General features: G+C 45.0%; 1 protein-coding gene across 1 annotated transcript in view; it reads right to left on the bottom strand.

Moving 5' to 3' along the window:
• CTDP1 (CTD phosphatase subunit 1) overlaps window positions 1-19,375 on the bottom strand; it is a 469,717-nt gene that overhangs the window by 152,708 nt on the left and 297,634 nt on the right. Inside the window, exon 8 of the mRNA XM_063923302.1 lies at window positions 18,124-19,188. Within this exon, the coding sequence (XP_063779372.1) occupies window positions 18,124-19,188 (1,065 nt within the window). The remainder of the gene's footprint in view (window positions 1-18,123; window positions 19,189-19,375) is intronic.

Genomic DNA, 19,375 nt, shown 5'->3' on the forward strand with positions numbered 1-19,375 from the left:
CTTATGATTCTCAGTACCTTGGGTATGAGAGGCAGAGGAGGGAACACATACACTGACTGGTACACCCACGGTGTTACCAGAGCGTCCACAGCTATTGCCTGAGGGTCCCTTGACCTGGCGCAATATCTGTCTAGTTTTTTGTTGAGGCGGGACGCCATCATGTCCACCTTTGGTTTTTCCCAACGGTTCACAATCATGTGGAAGACTTCTGGGTGAAGTCCCCACTCCCCCGGGTGGAGGTCGTGTCTGCTGAGGAAGTCTGCTTCCCAGTTGTCCACTCCCGGAATGAACACTGCTGACAGTGCTATCACATGATTTTCCGCCCAGCGAAGAATCCTTGCAACTTCTGCCATTGCCCTCCTGCTTCTTGTGCCGCCCTGTCTGTTTACGTGGGCGACTGCCGTGATGTTGTCCGACTGGATCAACACCGGCTGACCCTGAAGCAGAGGCCTTGCTTGACTTAGGGCATTGTAAATGGCCCTTAGTTCCAGGATATTTATGTGAAATGACGTTTCCATGCTTGACCACAAGCCCTGGAAATTTTTTCCCTGTGTGACTGCTCCCCAGCCTCTCAGGCTGGCATCCGTGGTCACCAGGACCCAGTCCTGAATGCCGAATCTGCGGCCCTCTAGAAGATGAGCACTCTGCAACCACCACAGGAGAGACACCCTTGTCCTTGGAGACAGGGTTATCCGCTGATGCATCTGAAGATGCGATCCGGACCATTTGTCCAGCAGATCCCACTGAAAAGTTCTTGCGTGGAATCTGCCGAATGGAATCGCTTCGTAAGAAGCCACCATTTTTCCCAGGACCCTTGTGCATTGATGCACTGACACTTGGCCTGGTTTTAGGAGGTTCCTGACTAGCTCGGATAACTCCCTGGCTTTCTCCTCCGGGAGAAACACCTTTTTCTGGACTGTGTCCAGAATCATCCCTAGGAACAGCAGACGTGTCGTCGGAATCAGCTGCGATTTTGGAATATTTAGAATCCACCCGTGCTGTCGTAGTACTACTTGAGATAGTGCTACTCCGACCTCTAACTGTTCCCTGGACCTTGCCCTTATCAGGAGATCGTCCAAGTAAGGGATAATTAAGACGCCTTTTCTTCGAAGAAGAATCATCATTTCGGCCATTACCTTGGTAAAGACCCGGGGTGCCGTGGACAATCCAAACGGCAGCGTCTGAAACTGATAGTGACAGTTCTGTACCACAAACCTGAGGTACCCTTGGTGAGAAGGGCAAATTGGGACATGGAGGTAAGCATCCTTGATGTCCAGAGACACCATATAGTCCCCTTCTTCCAGGTTCGCTATCTCTGCTCTGAGTGACTCCATCTTGAATTTGAACCTTTGTATGTAAGTGTTCAAGGATTTCAGATTTAAAATAGGTCTCACCGAGCCGTCCGGCTTCGGTACCACAAACAGCGTGGAATAATACCCCTTTCCCTGTTGTAGGAGGGGTACCTTGATTATCACCTGCTGGGAATACAGCTTGTGAATGGCTTCCAATACCGCCTCCCTGTCGGAGGGAGACGTTGGTAAAGCAGACTTCAGGAACCGGCGAGGGGGAGACGTCTCGAATTCCAATTTGTACCCCTGAGATACTACCTGCAGGATCCAGGGGTCCACTTGCGAGTGAGCCCACTGCGCGCTGAAATTCTTGAGACGACCCCCCACCGTACCCGAGTCCGCTTGTAAGGCCCCAGCGTCATGCTGAGGACTTGGCAGAAGCGGGGGAGGGCTTCTGTTCCTGGGAAGAGGCTGCCTGCTGCAGTCTTTTTCCCCTTCCTCTGCCCCGGGGCAGATATGAGTGGCCTTTTGCCCGCTTGCCCTTATGGGGACGAAAGGACTGAGCCTGAAAAGACGGTGTCTTTTTCTGCTGAGAGGTGACCTGGGGTAAAAAGGTGGATTTCCCAGCCGTTGCCGTGGCCACCAGGTCCGATAGACCGACCCTAAATAACTCCTCCCCTTTATACGGCAATACTTCTATATGCCGTTTGGAATCCGCATCACCTGACCACTGTCGCGTCCATAACCCTCTTCTGGCAGAAATGGACAGCGCACTTACTCTTGATGCCAGAGTGCAAATATCCCTCTGTGCATCTCGCATATATAGAAATGCATCCTTTAAATGCTCTATAGTCAATAATATACTGTCCCTGTCCAGGGTATCAATATTTTCAGTCAGGGAATCCGACCAAGCCACCCCAGCACTGCACATCCAGGCTAAGGCGATTGCTGGTCTCAGTATAACACCAGTATGTGTGTATATACTTTTTAGGATATTTTCCAGCTTCCTATCAGCTGGCTCCTTGAGGGCGGCCGTATCCGGAGACGGTAACGCCACTTGTTTTGATAAGCGTGTGAGCGCCTTATCTACCCTAGGGGGTGTTTCCCAACGCGCCCTAACCTCTGGCGGGAAAGGGTATAATGCCAATAATTTTTTAGAAATTAGCAGTTTTTTATCGGGGGAAACCCACGCTTCATCACACACCTCATTTAATTCATCTGATTCAGGAAAAACTACGGGTAGTTTTTTCACACCCCACATAATACCCTTTTTTGTGGTACTTGTAGTATCAGAAATGTTCAAAACCTCCTTCATTGCCGTGATCATGTAACGTGTGGCCCTACTGGAAAATACGTTTGTTTCCTCACCGTCGACACTGGAGTCAGTGTCTGTGTCGACCATCTGAGGTAACGGGCGCTTTAGAGCCCCTGACGGTGTTTGAGACGCCTGGACAGGTATTAACTGTTTTTCCGGCTGTCTCATGTCGTCAACAGTCTTTTGTAAAGTGCTGACGCTATCACGTAATTCCTTCCATAAGACCATCCAGTCAGGTGTCGACTCCCTAGGGGGTGACATCACTATTACAGGCAATTGCTCCGCCTCCATACCATTTTCCTCCTCATACATGTCGACACAACGTACCGACACACAGCACACACACAGGGAATGCTCTGATAGAGGACAGGACCCCACTAGCCCTTTGGGGAGACAGAGGGAGAGTTTGCCAGCACACACCAGAGCGCTATATCTATACAGGGATAACCTTATATAAGTGTTTTTCCCTTATATAGCTGCTGTATTTATTAATCTGCCAAATTAGTGCCCCCCCTCTCTTGTTTTACCCTGTTTCTGTAGTGCAGGACTGCAGGGGAGAGTCAGGGAGACGTCCTTCCAGCGGAGCTGTGAGGGAAAATGGCGCTTGTGTGCTGAGGAGATAGGCTCCGCCCCCTTCTCGGCGGCCTTTCTCCCGCTTTTTTAAAGAAAAACGGGCAGGGGTTAAATGCATCCATATAGCCCAGGAGCTATATGTGATGTATTTTTAGCCATCTAAGGTGTTTTTATTGCGTCTCAGGGCGCCCCCCCCCAGCGCCCTGCACCCTCAGTGACCGGAGTGTGAAGTGTGCTGAGAGCAATGGCGCACAGCTGCGGTGCTGTGCGCTACCTTATTGAAGACAGGACGTCTTCTGCCGCCGATTTCCCGGACCTCTTCTGTCTTCTGGCTCTGTAAGGGGGCCGGCGGCGCGGCTCTGGGACCCATCCATGGCTGGGCCTGTGATCGTCCCTCTGGAGCTAATGTCCAGTAGCCTAAGAAGCCCAATCCACTCTGCACGCAGGTGAGTTCGCTTCTTCTCCCCTTAGTCCCTCGGTGCAGTGAGCCTGTTGCCAGCAGGACTCACTGAAAATAAAAAACCTAATTTAAACTTTTACTCTAAGCAGCTCAGGAGAGCCACCTAGTATGCACCCTTCTCGTTCGGGCACAAAAATCTAACTGAGGCTTGGAGGAGGGTCATAGGGGGAGGAGCCAGTGCACACCAGGTAGTCCTAAAGCTTTTACTTTTGTGCCCAGTCTCCTGCGGAGCCGCTATTCCCCATGGTCCTTTCGGAGTTCCCAGCATCCACTAGGACGTCAGAGAAATAGGCATTTATATAGATTTTGACAGCAGAAAATTACATACTAATTAGTGTCACTCTTACAAGGATGTTAAGAGTATGCATTTGTAAATCAATCATTCTGCCAAGTGCTTTCTTCTGTTAGTTTCCCATATACCTTCCTCCAAGACGGACACTACCAACAGACAAACTATGGCAGTTGGCCTACAATGCTAAGGATAAGGGGGCCCATAATTTACTGAGTGATATAAGATCACCCAAACACTTTGGTACACCTGCTCAGTTTGCCTATCACAAACAGGTTTCAATTAAACACTAGCATCTCCATCACTGGCTGAGGCTTCAGAAGAGGAAGGGGGATAAGTTTGATTATGTATGTCCAGCCCTAGAATCTTCTTCCCTGCAGATTCTTACACTGTAAAGCAGAGGGATGTATTATGCATGGCGAGTGGTTGCTCCTCCGTGTCAGTGACAGGCTGGGAGCAAGTGGCATGTATAATACATTTTCTTTCATTTAGGCAGAGCCATCTTCACCTTATGTTTATTGTTATTGTAAGATACCTTTAATGTTCAACGCTACATAATTTACAGCACTTTATAAATAAAATTATAATAATGCCTTGACTATGTGTATGTAAAAGCCAGTACACATTGCATTGTCAAGAACTTAGAGATAACCCACTACTGGATAACAATATAACATATTACTCGGACTACCCATAGCAAATAGAAAACCAAACTATTACATACAGCTAGCTCCTTCCTAAACTCACGGTGCTGTTAGAATCAATATTTCCATTGTATTATTAGATGTATTTTAAAGACTTATGCTGTAAATAGAACACTAGCAAAAATGAACAGGGAGTGAACAAAATACGAATAAGGAGTGAATAAAATACTAGCAAAAATGAACAGGGAGCGGTGCTTTTCAACACCTGACTACTGCTATTGGGTATTGAGGAGAATTCACAAGGTTGGGGGAAACCCATAATGATTTTACAGGCAGGCATATTATATGGAGAAGGAACTGACCAAAACCAATATGGAGTTGCACGTACTTACACTGAATCTCAAGTTACCTTAACGCGGATTGTGTACTGAATAGCAAAAAGACACAGAAGTGGGACTAGTTAAGTACCAAAGAAAACCCTTAGATAATACGGTATTTTGCCAGTCATTTTGTAACCAACTTTTAACCCTGTTCTGATTGAGTCCCCTTTTTCAATCAAACAGACAATTCAAATTTGGTCCACCTGAGTTGGATTGGCTCTTGATCATATGTATTTTATATATATATATATATATATATATATATATATATATATATATATATATATATATATATATATATATATATATATAACATTAAGTATCTCTTTCTGACCACAAGTCACCCTGAGTGTGATAATGTCCTACTTGGTTCCAGCATCTATTGTCGGTTTTTATAAGACCAGGTGCAGCATTCATTTATTATTAATTTATTATTCTATCAGTACGTTCTATCTATTACCGCTCTGATACCTCCTTTACTATTTCTTTATGCAACAATATCCTTGAGCTTAGTTTATCCAGTGTAGCGGAGTTGATTGCAGGTGACCCTTGGTAACCTGGCTCTGAAATGCACATCGAACGATACACTCATGTGTATCGTGTGCGCATGTCTTGAAGGTTCACCTAACCATTATGTGAAGTTGCTAGCCTTGCGCTGACTGGCAGCGCTTTATGTGACCTTTTTGAGCCTACACAGCATCCGTTCGAGTCAAGACCGAAGCGCATCGTACTTCCGGCTTCCGCTAGCTGGAACGCAATGCGTTCCACAGACAACGCGATGAACGGTTTCAGTGGTTTTTCATGTTTTAGACACTCTACTTTGCATGTTTCCTGGTTGACATCGATATATAGGAGGGTGAATATGTTTGGGTGTGCTTGGTACCTTTATTTCAGCATGCGTGATCATGGGGTAGGACCCGTTTTTATGCACACAGTATACTTCCGGTTGTAGGGTATATAAGGCCACCCCACCTACTTTTTGGGTGGTGTGGCTGTAGAGGACTTGTTGGTTGGAGTTGATCCCCAGAGGTGAGCATTGAATTACCTTTTTTGCCTGAAAATAGATCCATACAGGATTCTATGCTATTGTTATATTAGTTTATGCTACTGTTTTTACAGTGATTACTTCGGTTGTCTGATGTGGTCTTTGATTGAGAGTTTGAGTAACTGCATTTGTAAGTATTATTATTACTGTCTGGGTACCTCAACTGGTGGCCTTTCTATACATACGTATAGGTGTGTGTGTACGTGTACACGTATGTATATATTAGTATACACACACACACATATATATATATATATGTGTGTGTTTTTCTGACTCATCACTGTAGATTCCCTACCTGGTGCTTGAATTTTAAGCCCTACAGTCAGTATAATGTCTGAATATGACATATTGATTTTTTGAGTAAGTGTATGATTGTACTATTTATTGACACACTGGTGCTGTTGGTTAGTGGCACTGTGTTGCGTGCTTTGAACATTGTATTTCAGACCATTAAGTTTCACACACTTGGTGTTGTTCTCTATACACGGTGAACTGTGACAAGAGTTGTGGTACTGCTCTCTCTTATCCTTACAGGGTGTGAATTGATCTTTGTTGTAATGGGTGTCTGGGACTTGGTAGTCAATTTATGTTTATATATGTATATTGATTTTTATGTTATTGATTTTTGTAGTAATCAATATGTGATGCTTTCAAATTATTATTCTTTATATGTGGAAGCTTGTCTTGATAAAGATCCTACACTGAGGATCGAAACGTCGACTACAATAAACCTGATATTGTCTGAAATAAAGTTATTGTGAAAATTGAAGCTGCTGGAGACTTCTTGACTTGACGAGTGCACCTCCACACTGTTGGACTCTGTCAATATATATAATACACACACACACACACACACACACACACACACACACACATATATACACACACACACTGCTCAAAAAAATAAAGGGAACACTTAAACAACACAATGTAACTCCAAGTCAATCACACTTCTGTGAAATCAAACTGTCCACTTAAGAAGCAACACTGATTGACAATCAATTTCACATGCTGTTGTGCAAATGGAATAGACAACAGGTGGGAATTATAGGCAATTAGCAAGACACCCCCAATAAAGGAGTTGTTCTGCAGGTGGTGACCACAGACCACTTCTCAGCTCCTATGATTTCTGGCTGATGCTTTGGTCACTTTTGAAAGCTGGCGGTGCTTTCACTCTAGTTGTAGCATGAGACGGAATCTACAACCCACACAAGTGGCTCAGGTAGTGCAGCTCATCCAGGATGGCACATCAATGCGAGCTGTGGCAAGAAGGTTTGCTGTGTCTGTCAGCGTAGTGTCCAGAGCATGGAGGCGCTACCAGGAGACAGGCCAGTACATAAGGAGACGTGGAGGAGGCCGTAGGAGGGCAACAACCCAGCAGCAGGACCGCTACCTCCGCCTTTGTGCAAGCCACAAATGTTCATATGTCTACTCAAACGATCAGAAACAGACTCCATGAGGGTGGTATGAGGGTATGACGTCCACAGGTGGGGGTTGTGCTTACAGCCCAACACCGTGCAGGACGTTTGGCATTTGCCAGAGAACACCAAGATTGGCAAATTCGCCACTGGTGCCCTGTGCTCTTCACAGATGAAAGCAGGTTCTCATTGACCGGTTTGGCAGTGGGTCAGTAATGGTGTGGGGTGGCATTTCTTTGGGGGGCCACACAGCCCTCCATGTGCTCGCCAGAGGTAGCCTGACTGCCATTAGGTACCGAGATGAGATCCTCAGACCCCTTGTGAGACCATATGCTGGTGCGGTTGGCCCTGGGTTCCTCCTAATGCAAGACAATGCTAGACCTCATGTGGCTGGAGTGTGTCAGCAGTTCCTGCAAGACGAAGGCATTGATGCTATGGACTGGCCTGCCCGTTCCCCAGATCTGAATCCAATTGAGCACATCTGGGACATCATGTCTTGCTCCATCCACCAATGCCACGTTGCACCACAGACTGTCCAGGAGTTGGCGGATGCTTTAGTCCAGGTCCAGGAGGAGATCCCTCAGGAGACCATCCGCCACCTCATCAGGAGCATGCCCAGGCGTTGTAGGGAGGTCATACAGGCACATGGAGGCCACACACACTACTGAGCCTCATTTTGACTTGTTTTAAGGACATTACATCAACGTTGGATCAGCCTGTAGTTTGTTTTTCCACTTTAATTTTGAGTGTGACCCCCAAATCCAGACCTCCATGGGTTAATAAATTTGATTTCCATTGATAATTTTTGTGTGATTTTGTTGTCAGCACATTCAACTATGTAAAGAACAAAGTATTTAATAAGAATATTTCATTCATTCAGATCTAGGAGGTGTTATTTTAGTGTTCCCTTTATTTTTTTGAGCAGTGTACATCATATGGAAGAGGTTTAAAATGAGACCTTGCTCAACTCTCTAGCTCAATTAGGTGAGCTGCAAGTGCAATTTAAAAAAACGTTAATAGCACATTTGTTTGTGAAAAAATTGCAGCTTTAAAAAGGCATATAACTTCAAAATCGATGAACATAGCAGCCTAAAATGTTGGGATTGTCTTTACAGCCATGGCAGCATTTAATATACCAAATTTCATTACAATCTAAAATGGTCAGTCTGAAAACTGTGTTGAGTTGGTGTGGAATAACCCTATATGGAGAGGTGGTCTTCAGTTTAATGGCTGTTTGGATCCAGCCGCACAGTATACCGCCGGAATCCCGACACCCGGCATACCGACACCATTCCTCCCTCTTGGGGATCCACGACCCCTCTGGAGCGAGAGCAGATAGAGTGGCGCGCGTGCCCACAGCATAGCGAGCCAGCAAGGGGCTCATTTGCGCTCGCCCAGCTGTCGGTATTCCAGCGGTCGGAATTCTAGGCGCCGGTATGCTGGCCGGCATACCATACTGCACCCATACGGAGGTATACACTAGCACAGGTCCTGTAATAATGAACCAGTAACATTAAAAAAAGTTGACATTTATATGTTACCCTTCCTATGCAATACTTGGTCCAATCATAAAATTCAATTGGCAGCATTATTTACCATTAACTAGTACATAATACACACACACATAGCAGCATTAGGGGGTATTCAATTAGCGGCGAAATCGCAGCAATTTACCGCGTTTGCCATTTTTGTATCTTTTTTGCCGGAAAAGGGATTATTCGTGGGTATGTGTGCTCCAGCGATATGCCCTATTCAAATGCAAATTAGTAAAAAACGTACTGTCGCGAAAAATCCCCCCAAAAAGCTAAACTAACATCGGGTAACAGTATAAAAGTTTATTATTGCTTATAATAAACATATGTCTGGTACTTAAATTGGGTCAAATCAAAAAAGAAATAAAAATAACTTTTTTCTTCAGCAAAATAAGCGCTAAAATTAAACTTGGGGTACATATTTAGGTTATTTTAGGGGACTAAAAAAAAAAAAAGTGTAAACAGACCGATTACTCCCACTTGCAAGTCTAAAAACACTTGTCCCCCTCATAAAGCACCCCAATATACCTGTCCCATACCTTGTACCCCAATTTACATCATTTTGCACTTTTTCACCGCAAAAATAACGTCATTATTGCCCAATTAAAAATAATTAAAAACTTCTACGTGCCTAATTAGTCATCCAGGGAGTGTCCCAGGGGTTCAGAAACAAACCTCGACATTTTTTACTTAAAATAGGGATTTTCCCCAAGTTTATCATATGCTCAGAGTTGGTGAATGAAATTTGCGGTAAAATTACCACAATTTTTTTTTTTTGTGGACAACTGAATATGTGCTTTTGCAAATTTACTACAATTTGCGCTAAATTCGTGTTTTTACCGCGACAATGTGATTTTGTTGCTAACTTGAATACCCCCTTAGGTTAATTCATTGCTTCTCAATGATTTTCCACCTGGATACCCCTTGGAATACTATTTACAATATGTGTACCCCTAACATTTGTAAAGCAACATTTGTAATAAATATAATCACTAGTACATCAAATATTTAGGTGCTATTATATATAAAAGCAACAAATAAACACAATTTACAAATTGTACAATTAAAGTGCACATATGCTTTCTTTTATAGAGATAGGCATTTCATGTTGTAATTGGGGTCCTACTGTGTTGCATGGGGCTAGAGATTCCTAGCACACAGCTTTCCTCTTAAAGATCCTCCATACCAACAATAAATGTCACATCCAGTCTGAGAACACAGCAGACCTGAGTGGAGTTGTTAAACACTGTTCCAGCATTTCCCAGATAGTTGGAAACTCAGGAAAGCTTTTCTAAGTTTAGCATTTGTAAGTGTTTTGAGTTTTAATAGGGTCTTGCTCAGAAAGCTTCTGCACATGTATGGCCTTGGTTTATTCCCAAGAACCATGTGGTCAAAAGAAGTGTCTGTACCTTATTCAAAAAACATTATTTACTGTAAGAAGCAATCCAAGTATTTCCTCTCAGATAAGCCTTCACAAACATATTCTTAAATTCATAGGATTAATTCTGCATTTTATTTCTTAATGTTTTCAAATCTCTAAACTATTAGCGTTTCCTTTTGTGTGTATTAATATTTCCAGACTTGCCCATTGCTGATTTAGGAACTACAATTAGAGACAACAGCTGAGTTCTTTCATCAAGGATTATTTTCAACCTATAATTTATATTGCAGTTATATTTGTGATGTATATGGTATTGAATGTATTACATCCTATGCAAAGTGGAATAAAAGTGTTACTTAAGGACGTCTGTTTGAATAAAGATTATATATACATACGTATACAGATGTAGCCACACTCATCTGAGCTGCAGTTATTCACACCCACGGCTCATAGTACTTACATTGCCTAGTCACGGGTGCAAATAGTTGCAGCCAGGAGCAGCTAATAGTTTCCGTGATGAGTGTGCACATGCATACAACATATATGTATGTGTGTGTACTTATTTTTATATAAGCCGCTACAGGGGTTGTGGGGGCTATTTTTATGCAACCCTCGCACCATCCTATATAAAACACACACACAAAAAACAACCCCTTGGCAACAAGCATCAGACCCTTGGCAACAAGCAAGAAACCCCTTGGCAATAAGCAGGGAAACCTCTTGGCAACAGGCAGGGAAACCCCTTGGCAACAGGCAGGGAAACCATTTAGTACCATGGGGTATAGACGGGTCCACTAGGAGCCATGGGCACTTTAAGAATTTGATAGTGTGCGCTGGCTCCTCTCTCTATGCCCCTTCTACCAGACTCAGTCTAGGAAACTGTGCCCGAGGAGACGGACATACTTTGAGAGAAGGATAAAGATAGTGGAGAGATTCCGAACCAGCACACACAAAACAGAGGAAAGCTATGCTAACCCAACTTTAAACAGGAACAGCAACAGCTGAACCAACAATACTTAATCAAGTAACAGTGCAGGAAGAACGAAGCACTGGGCGGGTGTATCCTCTACGGACTACGAAAAAAGGACTTACCGGTAGGTAATTAAAATCGTATTTTCTCTTACGTCCTAGAGGATACTGGGGTTCCATTTAGTACCATGGGGATGTACCAAAGCTCCCAAACCGGGTGGGAAAGTGCGGAGGTCCTGCAGAACTGAATGACCAAACTGAAGGTCCTCAGAGGCCAAAGTATCGAACTTGCAGAACTTAGCAAACATGTTCGAACCAGACCAAGTAGCCGCTCGGCAGAGCTGTAAAGCCGAGACACCCCAGGCAGCCGCCCAGGAAGAACCCACCGACCTAGTAGAGTGGGCCTGTACAGATTTTGGAACCAGCAAACCTGCCGTGAATAAGCATGCTGGATAGTGAGCCTGATCCAGCATGCAATTGTTGCTTTGATTTGGATCAGAGAGAATGAACGGCGAGTCAGATTTCATGTGACGAGCTGTCCTCTTTACGTATACCTTCAAAGCCCTCACAACATCCAAAAACGTTGAAGTTGCGGAAGTGTCAGTGATAACCGGAAACACAATAGGTTGGTTGATGTGAAATGCAGACACCTCTTTAGGAAGAAATTGCTGATGAATTCTGAGTTCAGCTCTGTCCTCATGGAAAATTACATAGGGGCTCTTGTGAGACAAAGCCCCCAGCTCCGACACAGGTCTTGCTGAAGCCAAGCCCAACAGTGTGACGGTCTTCCACGTAAGATATTTTACGTCTACCTCCTGTACTGGTTCAAACCAGTCCGATTGGAGTAACTGCAGCACCAAATTGAAATCCAAAGGTGCAGTGAGAGGCACAAAGGGAGGTTGGATGCGCAGAACACCTTTCAAGAACGTCTGGACCTCAGGGATAGAAGCCAATTGTTTTTGAAAGAAAATGAACAAGGCCGAAATCTGGATTTTTATGGAGCCCAGACGTAGGCCCACATCCACACCTGCCTGCAGAAAAAGTAGGAAATGTCCCAGGTGAAATTCCACCGCAGAATAAGTTCTGCTCTCACACCAAGAGACCTATTTCTTCCAAATACGGTGTTAATGTTTAGACGTTACCCCCTTCCTGGCTTGGATCATAGTCGGTATAACTTTGTTAGGAATAACTCTTCTGGCTAGAATCAGCCGTTCAACTTCCATGCCGTCAAACTTAGCCACGGTAAGTCCTGATAGATGAACGGGCCCTGTTGCAGAAGATCCTCATGAAGAGGTAGAGGCCACGGATCTTCAAGGAGCATTTTCAGAAGGTCCGTGTACCAGGCCCTTATTGGCCAGTCCGGAGCAATGATTATTGCTTGAACCTTTTCCCTTTTTATTCTTTTGAGAATTCTTGGGATCAGAGGAAGTGGAGGAAACACGTACCCCATCTGATAAACCCATGGAGTCGTCAGAGCATCTACCACCACTGCCTGTGGGTCTCTCGACCTGGAACAATGCCGCTTAAGCTTCTTGTTGAGACGAGAGGCCATCATGTCAATTTGTGGGTATCCCCACCGACGTGTCAAGCACCTGAACACATCCGGGTGCAGGCCCCACTCCCCCGGGTGCAGGTCATGTCTGCTGAGGAAGTCTGCTTCCCGGTTGTCTACTCTCGGAATGTAGACCGCTGACAACGCCACAGCGTTTTTTTCTGCCAGAGGAGAATTCTTGACACCTCTGAAATTGTTGCCCTGCTTTTCGTTCCGCCCTGTCGGTTAATGTATGTCACTGCCGTCACGTTGTCCGACTGGACCTGAATGGCCCGATCGTGAAGATAAGAGGCCTGCAGAAAGGCGTTGTATATGGCCCTGAGTTCCAGAATGTTGATTGGAAGGATGACGTCCTAACTTGACCATCTTCCTTGAAACTGCATAACCTGGGTGACTGCTCCCCAACCTCTGAGGCTGGCGTCCGTGGTTAACATGATTCAGTCCTGAATTCCGAACCTACCACCCTCGACGAGGTGATAAATCTGTAGCCACCACAGAAGGGAGATCCTGGCTTTTGGGGACAGACGGATCCTCTGGTGCATGTGAAGATGCGATCCGGACCATCTGTCCAACAGATCGAGCTGGAAGGGTCTTGCGTGAAATCTTCCCTACTGAAGCGCCTCGTAAGAGGCCAATATTTTCCCCAGAAGGCGAATGCATAGATGTACCTATATCCGGGTTGGCTTCAGGACATCCCGAATCCTCGACTAGATTACCAATGCCTTTTCCAACGGAAGGAACACTTTGTGACTTCGTGTCCAGTATCATTCCCAGGAACGGGAGCCTCCGTGTTTGCTCTAGGTGAGATTTCGGAAGGTTCAGAATCCACCCGTGATCCTGGAGAAGTTTGGTTGAGAGACCAATGCTGTCCAGCAACCTCCCCTGGACGGTGCCTTTATCAGAAGATTGTCCAGGTACGGAATTATGTTAATTTCCTGCTTGCGGAGTATAAACATCATCTGTGCCATCACCTTAGTGAACACTCTCGGTGCCGTGGAGAGACCAAATGGCAGGGCCTGGAAATGGTAGTGACAGTCCTGCAGTGTAAACTGTAGATAAGCCTGATGAGGCGGCCAGATCGGAATGTGAAGGTACGCATCCTTGATATCCAGAGACACTAGGAAATCCCCTTCCTCCAGACCTGAGATCACCGCTCTCAGAGACTCCATCTTGAACTTGAACACTCTTAAGAACAGGTTCAAGGACATGAGGTTCAGAATTGGTTGTACCGAACCATCCGGTTTCGGTACTACAAACAAGTTGGAATAGTACTCCTTGTTGTGCAGGTGAGGTGGAACTGGAACAATAACTTGAGTCTAACGGTTTTTGGATGAAGCTGGCGAGCCTGATTTGAAGAATCTGTGAGGTGGGAGCTCTTGGAACTCCAGTCTGTAGCCCTGGGAAATAAAATCCATGACCCAGGGATCCCAGCACGAAATTGACCAGATGTGACTGAAGAATTTTAGTCGGGCTCCCACCTGACAGTCCTGCAGGCATCGTGGCCCATCATCATGCTGAAGGCTTTGAGGAAGCAGAGCCTGAGCTCTGTTTCTGAGCACCTGTAGCTGCTGGTTTGCGTGGTTTACCTCTTGCACCTCTGGAGGCCGTAGAAGCACCTTGGATTTTTCTTTAAACTTGGCTGTCCGAAAGGACTGTAAATTTGAAGCTGAATAAGCTTTCCTGGCTGGGAAAGCTGCGGAAGGAAGATACGTAGACTTATCCGCAGTAGCTTTAGAGATCCATTTGTCTAGTTAGTCTCCAAACAAGGCCTCTCCTGTGAATGGTAGGCCTTCCACGCCTTTCCTGGAGTCCGCATCAGCAGTCCACTGGCGTAGCCACAAGCCTCTGCGTGCTGACACTGCCATAGCAGTGGTGCATGCATTAAGCAAACAAATCTCTTTTATGGCTTCCACCATAAAGTTTGCAGAGTCCTGTATATGTTGCAGAAGTAAAACAACATCCCCCCTAGACAAGGAATCTAACCCCTCAATTAGGTTACCTGACCATTTAGCAATAGCTTTTGTGATCCACGCACATGCAATAGTGGGTCTCTGGGCCACCCCAGCAGCTGTGTACAATGATTTGATTGTAGTCTCAATTTTACAATCAGCAGTATTTTTTAGGGGAGGGTGCACCAGGGACAGCCAATACAATTTTTCGTGACAGTCTAGAGACTGATGCGTCCACTATCGGTGTATTTTCCCATTTTTTTCCTAACCTCCAGAGGAAAAGATGAGAGCAACCTTTCAAGGATTTGAAATTTCTTATCAGGATTAACCCACGGTTCATCAAACAGGGTATTCAATTCCTTTGATGCAGGAAGTGACTGAGGACCTCTTTTTTTCACATTAAAATAAGATTCCTCATACTCTTCTGACACCTTATCAGGAATTTGCAGAACATCTCTGATAGCCTCTATAAGAGCCTCTATTCCTTGTGACAGAGTAGCATCCCCCCAAATCCTACATGTCTGACCCATCAGAGTGAGACTGCAGGATATGGACCAGAGATCGGTTTTGCGGACAAATGGGAGGGGATTAAGACGCTGGTTTGGGGACTGAGTCTCTAATCATAAACTCATCCACATTCTGTCTTAAGTATTGCGTCTCTTTCTCATTGCAGGATACCTTTGTAGAAATATTTGAGATCATTCCCTTAATGGAATTAACCCACTCCGGTTCAGCCCCGCTATTCTAGGAAGGTACCCAGTAGTGAGCACCCTGGTGAAGAGGAACACTCCGCTGTACAAGAAACACACTCTTTGCCTGACATAATGTAAATGTGACAGCACACACACACACACAGGAAAAGGTTAAGCACAATTAAACCACAAAGAGCCCTTCAGGGAGACACAGAGTTATTTAGAGCCAGCCCCCACCCTGCCCTTATCGCTAATGCCAAGCTTAGCCGGGTCGCAGACTAAGTACCCTGACAGGGGACTTAGTACACTAATAATCGCTCCCCCCCCTGCTATGACCCCCTGGTACCGCTGAGGTAATCTGGAGTCTCTCCAGAGGAGCTGCGCGTCCCTGTCAGTCAGCACCTGTGTCCACTGCAGAGGGAAAATGGCGCTGGTGAGCTGCGGGATCCGCTCATAGTGAATGCCCCGCCCTTTCAATGGCACGCGGTCGTCTTGCTTTTTTTTATACTGGCTGAGGTAACCTGTTGATTAAAATGGAGAGAAAACAGTTTTCAGGCTGTTTTTGCCAGTGTGGGTACTGTGTACAGTGCACTGAGATGCAGTTGTGTACCGTGTCTGAAGACGCATTCTGCTCCGGTTAGAAGCCGTGCGTCTCCGAACCCTCACACCGTCATAATGGCCGGCGACCCGCTAGTCGGGATGCCGGCTTAGTAGTCACCACTCTTCATTCTTCTGGCACTGATAGGGGTGGTGGCATGCTGCGAGAATGTACGCTCGCCGTGGTGGGGCTTGCAAATAGTTCCCTCAAGAGCTCAGTGTCCTGTCAGCGGAGAACGGGACCATTAACCCTTCAAGAGGTTGGGCCGTCCAATCCCTCCCCCCCTCCCCGAAGCAGGCAGGCTGGTGCCAACCAGTCCTACCTGAAAAATAACAAACATATAAAATAAATGCAGAAAACTCTTCAGGAGCTTCAATAAGCGTGACCGGCTCCTCAGGGCACATTTTCTAAACAGAGTCTGGTAGGAGGGACACAGAGGGAGGAGCCAGCCCACACTATCAAATTCTTAAAGTGCCCATGGCTCCTAGTGGACCAGTCTATACCACATGGTACTAAATGGAACCCCAGTATCCTCTAGGACAGGGGTGGCCAACCAGTCAGAGACAAAGAGCCCAAAAAAATGTGTTCGGTACGTCGAAGAGCCGACATCAAGCCGAAGGCGCACATGCAAAAATGGGGTGTGGCCTTGTACCGTCTAGGCCACACCCCTGGTATAAAATACGTTGAAAAAGCCAGATCCAACATAAAATACATTGAAAAATCTACTTCCACATAAAATAATTGTAAAAGCCAGATCCACATAAAATATATTGAAAAATCCAGATTCACATAATACACTTCAGCTCCCCCATGTGTCACTTCAGCCAGTACCCTGCTGTGTCACTTCAGCCAGCACCCTCCTGTGTCACTTCAGCTTCCCCCAATTCATGCCACTGCAGCAGCCCCTTATGTGTCCTCTGTTTGCTGGTGGGTGTCTCATCTCTAGTATCTGACTCCCTCAGTTCTAAGTCCCCGTAATGCTGCTGCGTGTTTTTCTGGAGAGCAGTGGTTACCGAATATGTTGTGGTCATGTGACTGTGTGTTAGGAGCCACATTTGAAGAAAGAAAGAGCCACATGTGGCTCAAGAGCCACAGGTTGGCCACCGCTGCTCTAGGATGTAAGAGAAAAGAGCAATACAAAGAAGATATTTCTAACCACATATCCAAGAGTGGTATATTTATCTTATAAAAAGGTCCAGGCTGTGCCAAAATAGTTCTATGTGGAGATAATGTAGGGTGTAGGTGAAGGATGTTTACTGATTCTGAAATGGCTGCTCAGGGAAGTACTGTTCAAATTCTTTGGATAGATCATCACTGTACAAGTCATGTTTGAGGAGGTCTGATGTGAAATCATTTGAGTTATCTGGGAAATTTTACATTTTGTGAAATTTTTCTGTCAAAACTGTGTGTCAAGAGTGAGGCAGTAATGTGCTGCTTCCCTGTGAGCAGTATCTCTATGGGGTCTATTCATGAAGCAGTGAAAAGAGTGGAGAAGTGAGCCTATGGAGAAGTTGCCCATGGCAACCAATCAGCTGCTCCATACAATTGTTTAGTATGCAAATTATAAAACGGTTACGTCAATGCAGATTGGTTTCCATCAGCAACTTCTCCACTGGCTCACTTCTCCACACTTTTCACTGCTTCATGAATAGATCCCTCTGAGAGCTGTTACTGCGTAAACATGTGGAGTGATACAGATGTGGATTTGTGATTAGGTTCAAATTACAGTTGGAAATAGATCAAGCCTGAGGAGTATAGTCGTTGGAAAATAATGCACGGTCATGTGATCCAATGTGTCCAATCATGCTGGTGAAATCAGTCTCAATATACATCATTTTATAAATCTCTCTCTCTCTATACATCTATCTATCTATCTATCTACACACACACACACTGTATATATTGTACAGCTTTTGTATAGATTTTAGAGACCCTTTTGATCAAACATTGACAATAGGTATTGGACTATGTTACAGAGAGAGGTTTTGTTTCTCTTGCATAAGATAATGATAGTTATTGCAAATGCAGTTTTCCTACCTGTCCTTGCTGCAATCAGGTGTGTCACTTTGGTAGGATCATCACCATTTAAAACCAGGTTTTTGCTGATTTTTGCACCCAATGCTCTGGCATGGTAATATTCCCGTGTTCTCTCAATGGGAAAGTTTGTAGGATGAAGGCCACTGAAAGCAATAATCGTGCTTTCCAAAATTTTACTCTTTAGCTCTGGCACTATTTTACGAATATCTGGGACCTCTTCTATCTCTTTCTTCAGGTATCGATCATACTTTGCATAATAATCTGTGTGTACTCTGACAAGAATCTCCTCAAGGTATATTAAATGATCATCTTCATCCATGTCATCACTATCATAATCATCTTCTTCCATACTTTGATCTAATGACTCTCCAACTGTAATACCAGACTGTTCGCTATTCTGGGATTCCGTTTCTACCTCCTTTTTATCTGTATTTCCATTTCCCAAGTCACAAAGACTGTCCTGTTCTACATCCTTAACCTCCATCTCCTCAACTTCTGTTAGCATTTTATCTTTTGAATCAAATAATAGTCTGTCATCACTACTGTGGTTCTCAGTCCCCTGTTTGTCAGATAAATCCTCTTTACAAGGTTCTTGTGACACAGCATACACCTGGTCCAGTGTTTTTGACTTCCTCCAACTTCTTTTACATTCATTTTCGCTCCCAGAGGAAGAAGGAGATTGTGTTTTTCTAATGTCAGACTCGCTGTCACTATCACTGGAAAGGTCAAAGTCTAGATCCTTTGCTGCATCAGTCTTTATTTGAGAATTGGCAACCACTGTCCTATCATCTTGCCCTACAGATGGTTGAGTTTCCGTCAATTGTGTTACATCCTTGCCATCAGAGAGACAGGTATCCTGACTTGCAGCAGTGTCTTGTTCCTGTTGCCCATCACTGGCATCAGACTCCCTTTTGAGGTTGCTGTCTGAAGGGCCACCATTGAGCTCCTTTTTGCTTTTGCCAAGCCCATTACTCTGCTCCTCTAGAGGAAGGTTCTTGGCCTGATCAGAGTCCTGTGCAAGCGATTCAGACTGCTGTGCTTCTGCAGATACTTTAGAAATGCTTTCTGTAGGGGGAAAAAAAATTGGAAATGGGATTATCCACAGTAAAGCTTGTTAGTTCAGAAATAAGACTACATTTCTGAGCATAAGGTATTTTACTGAAGTACCCTTAATGATAACAATAGAATTAAAATGAAATGGTCATGTATAGAAGAGCGCATAAAGTAAGGGGCCCTATACACTACAGCGACA

The sequence above is a fragment of the Pseudophryne corroboree genome, chromosome 5, assembly GCF_028390025.1.
Source record: "Pseudophryne corroboree isolate aPseCor3 chromosome 5, aPseCor3.hap2, whole genome shotgun sequence".
NCBI lineage: Eukaryota > Metazoa > Chordata > Amphibia > Anura > Myobatrachidae > Pseudophryne > Pseudophryne corroboree.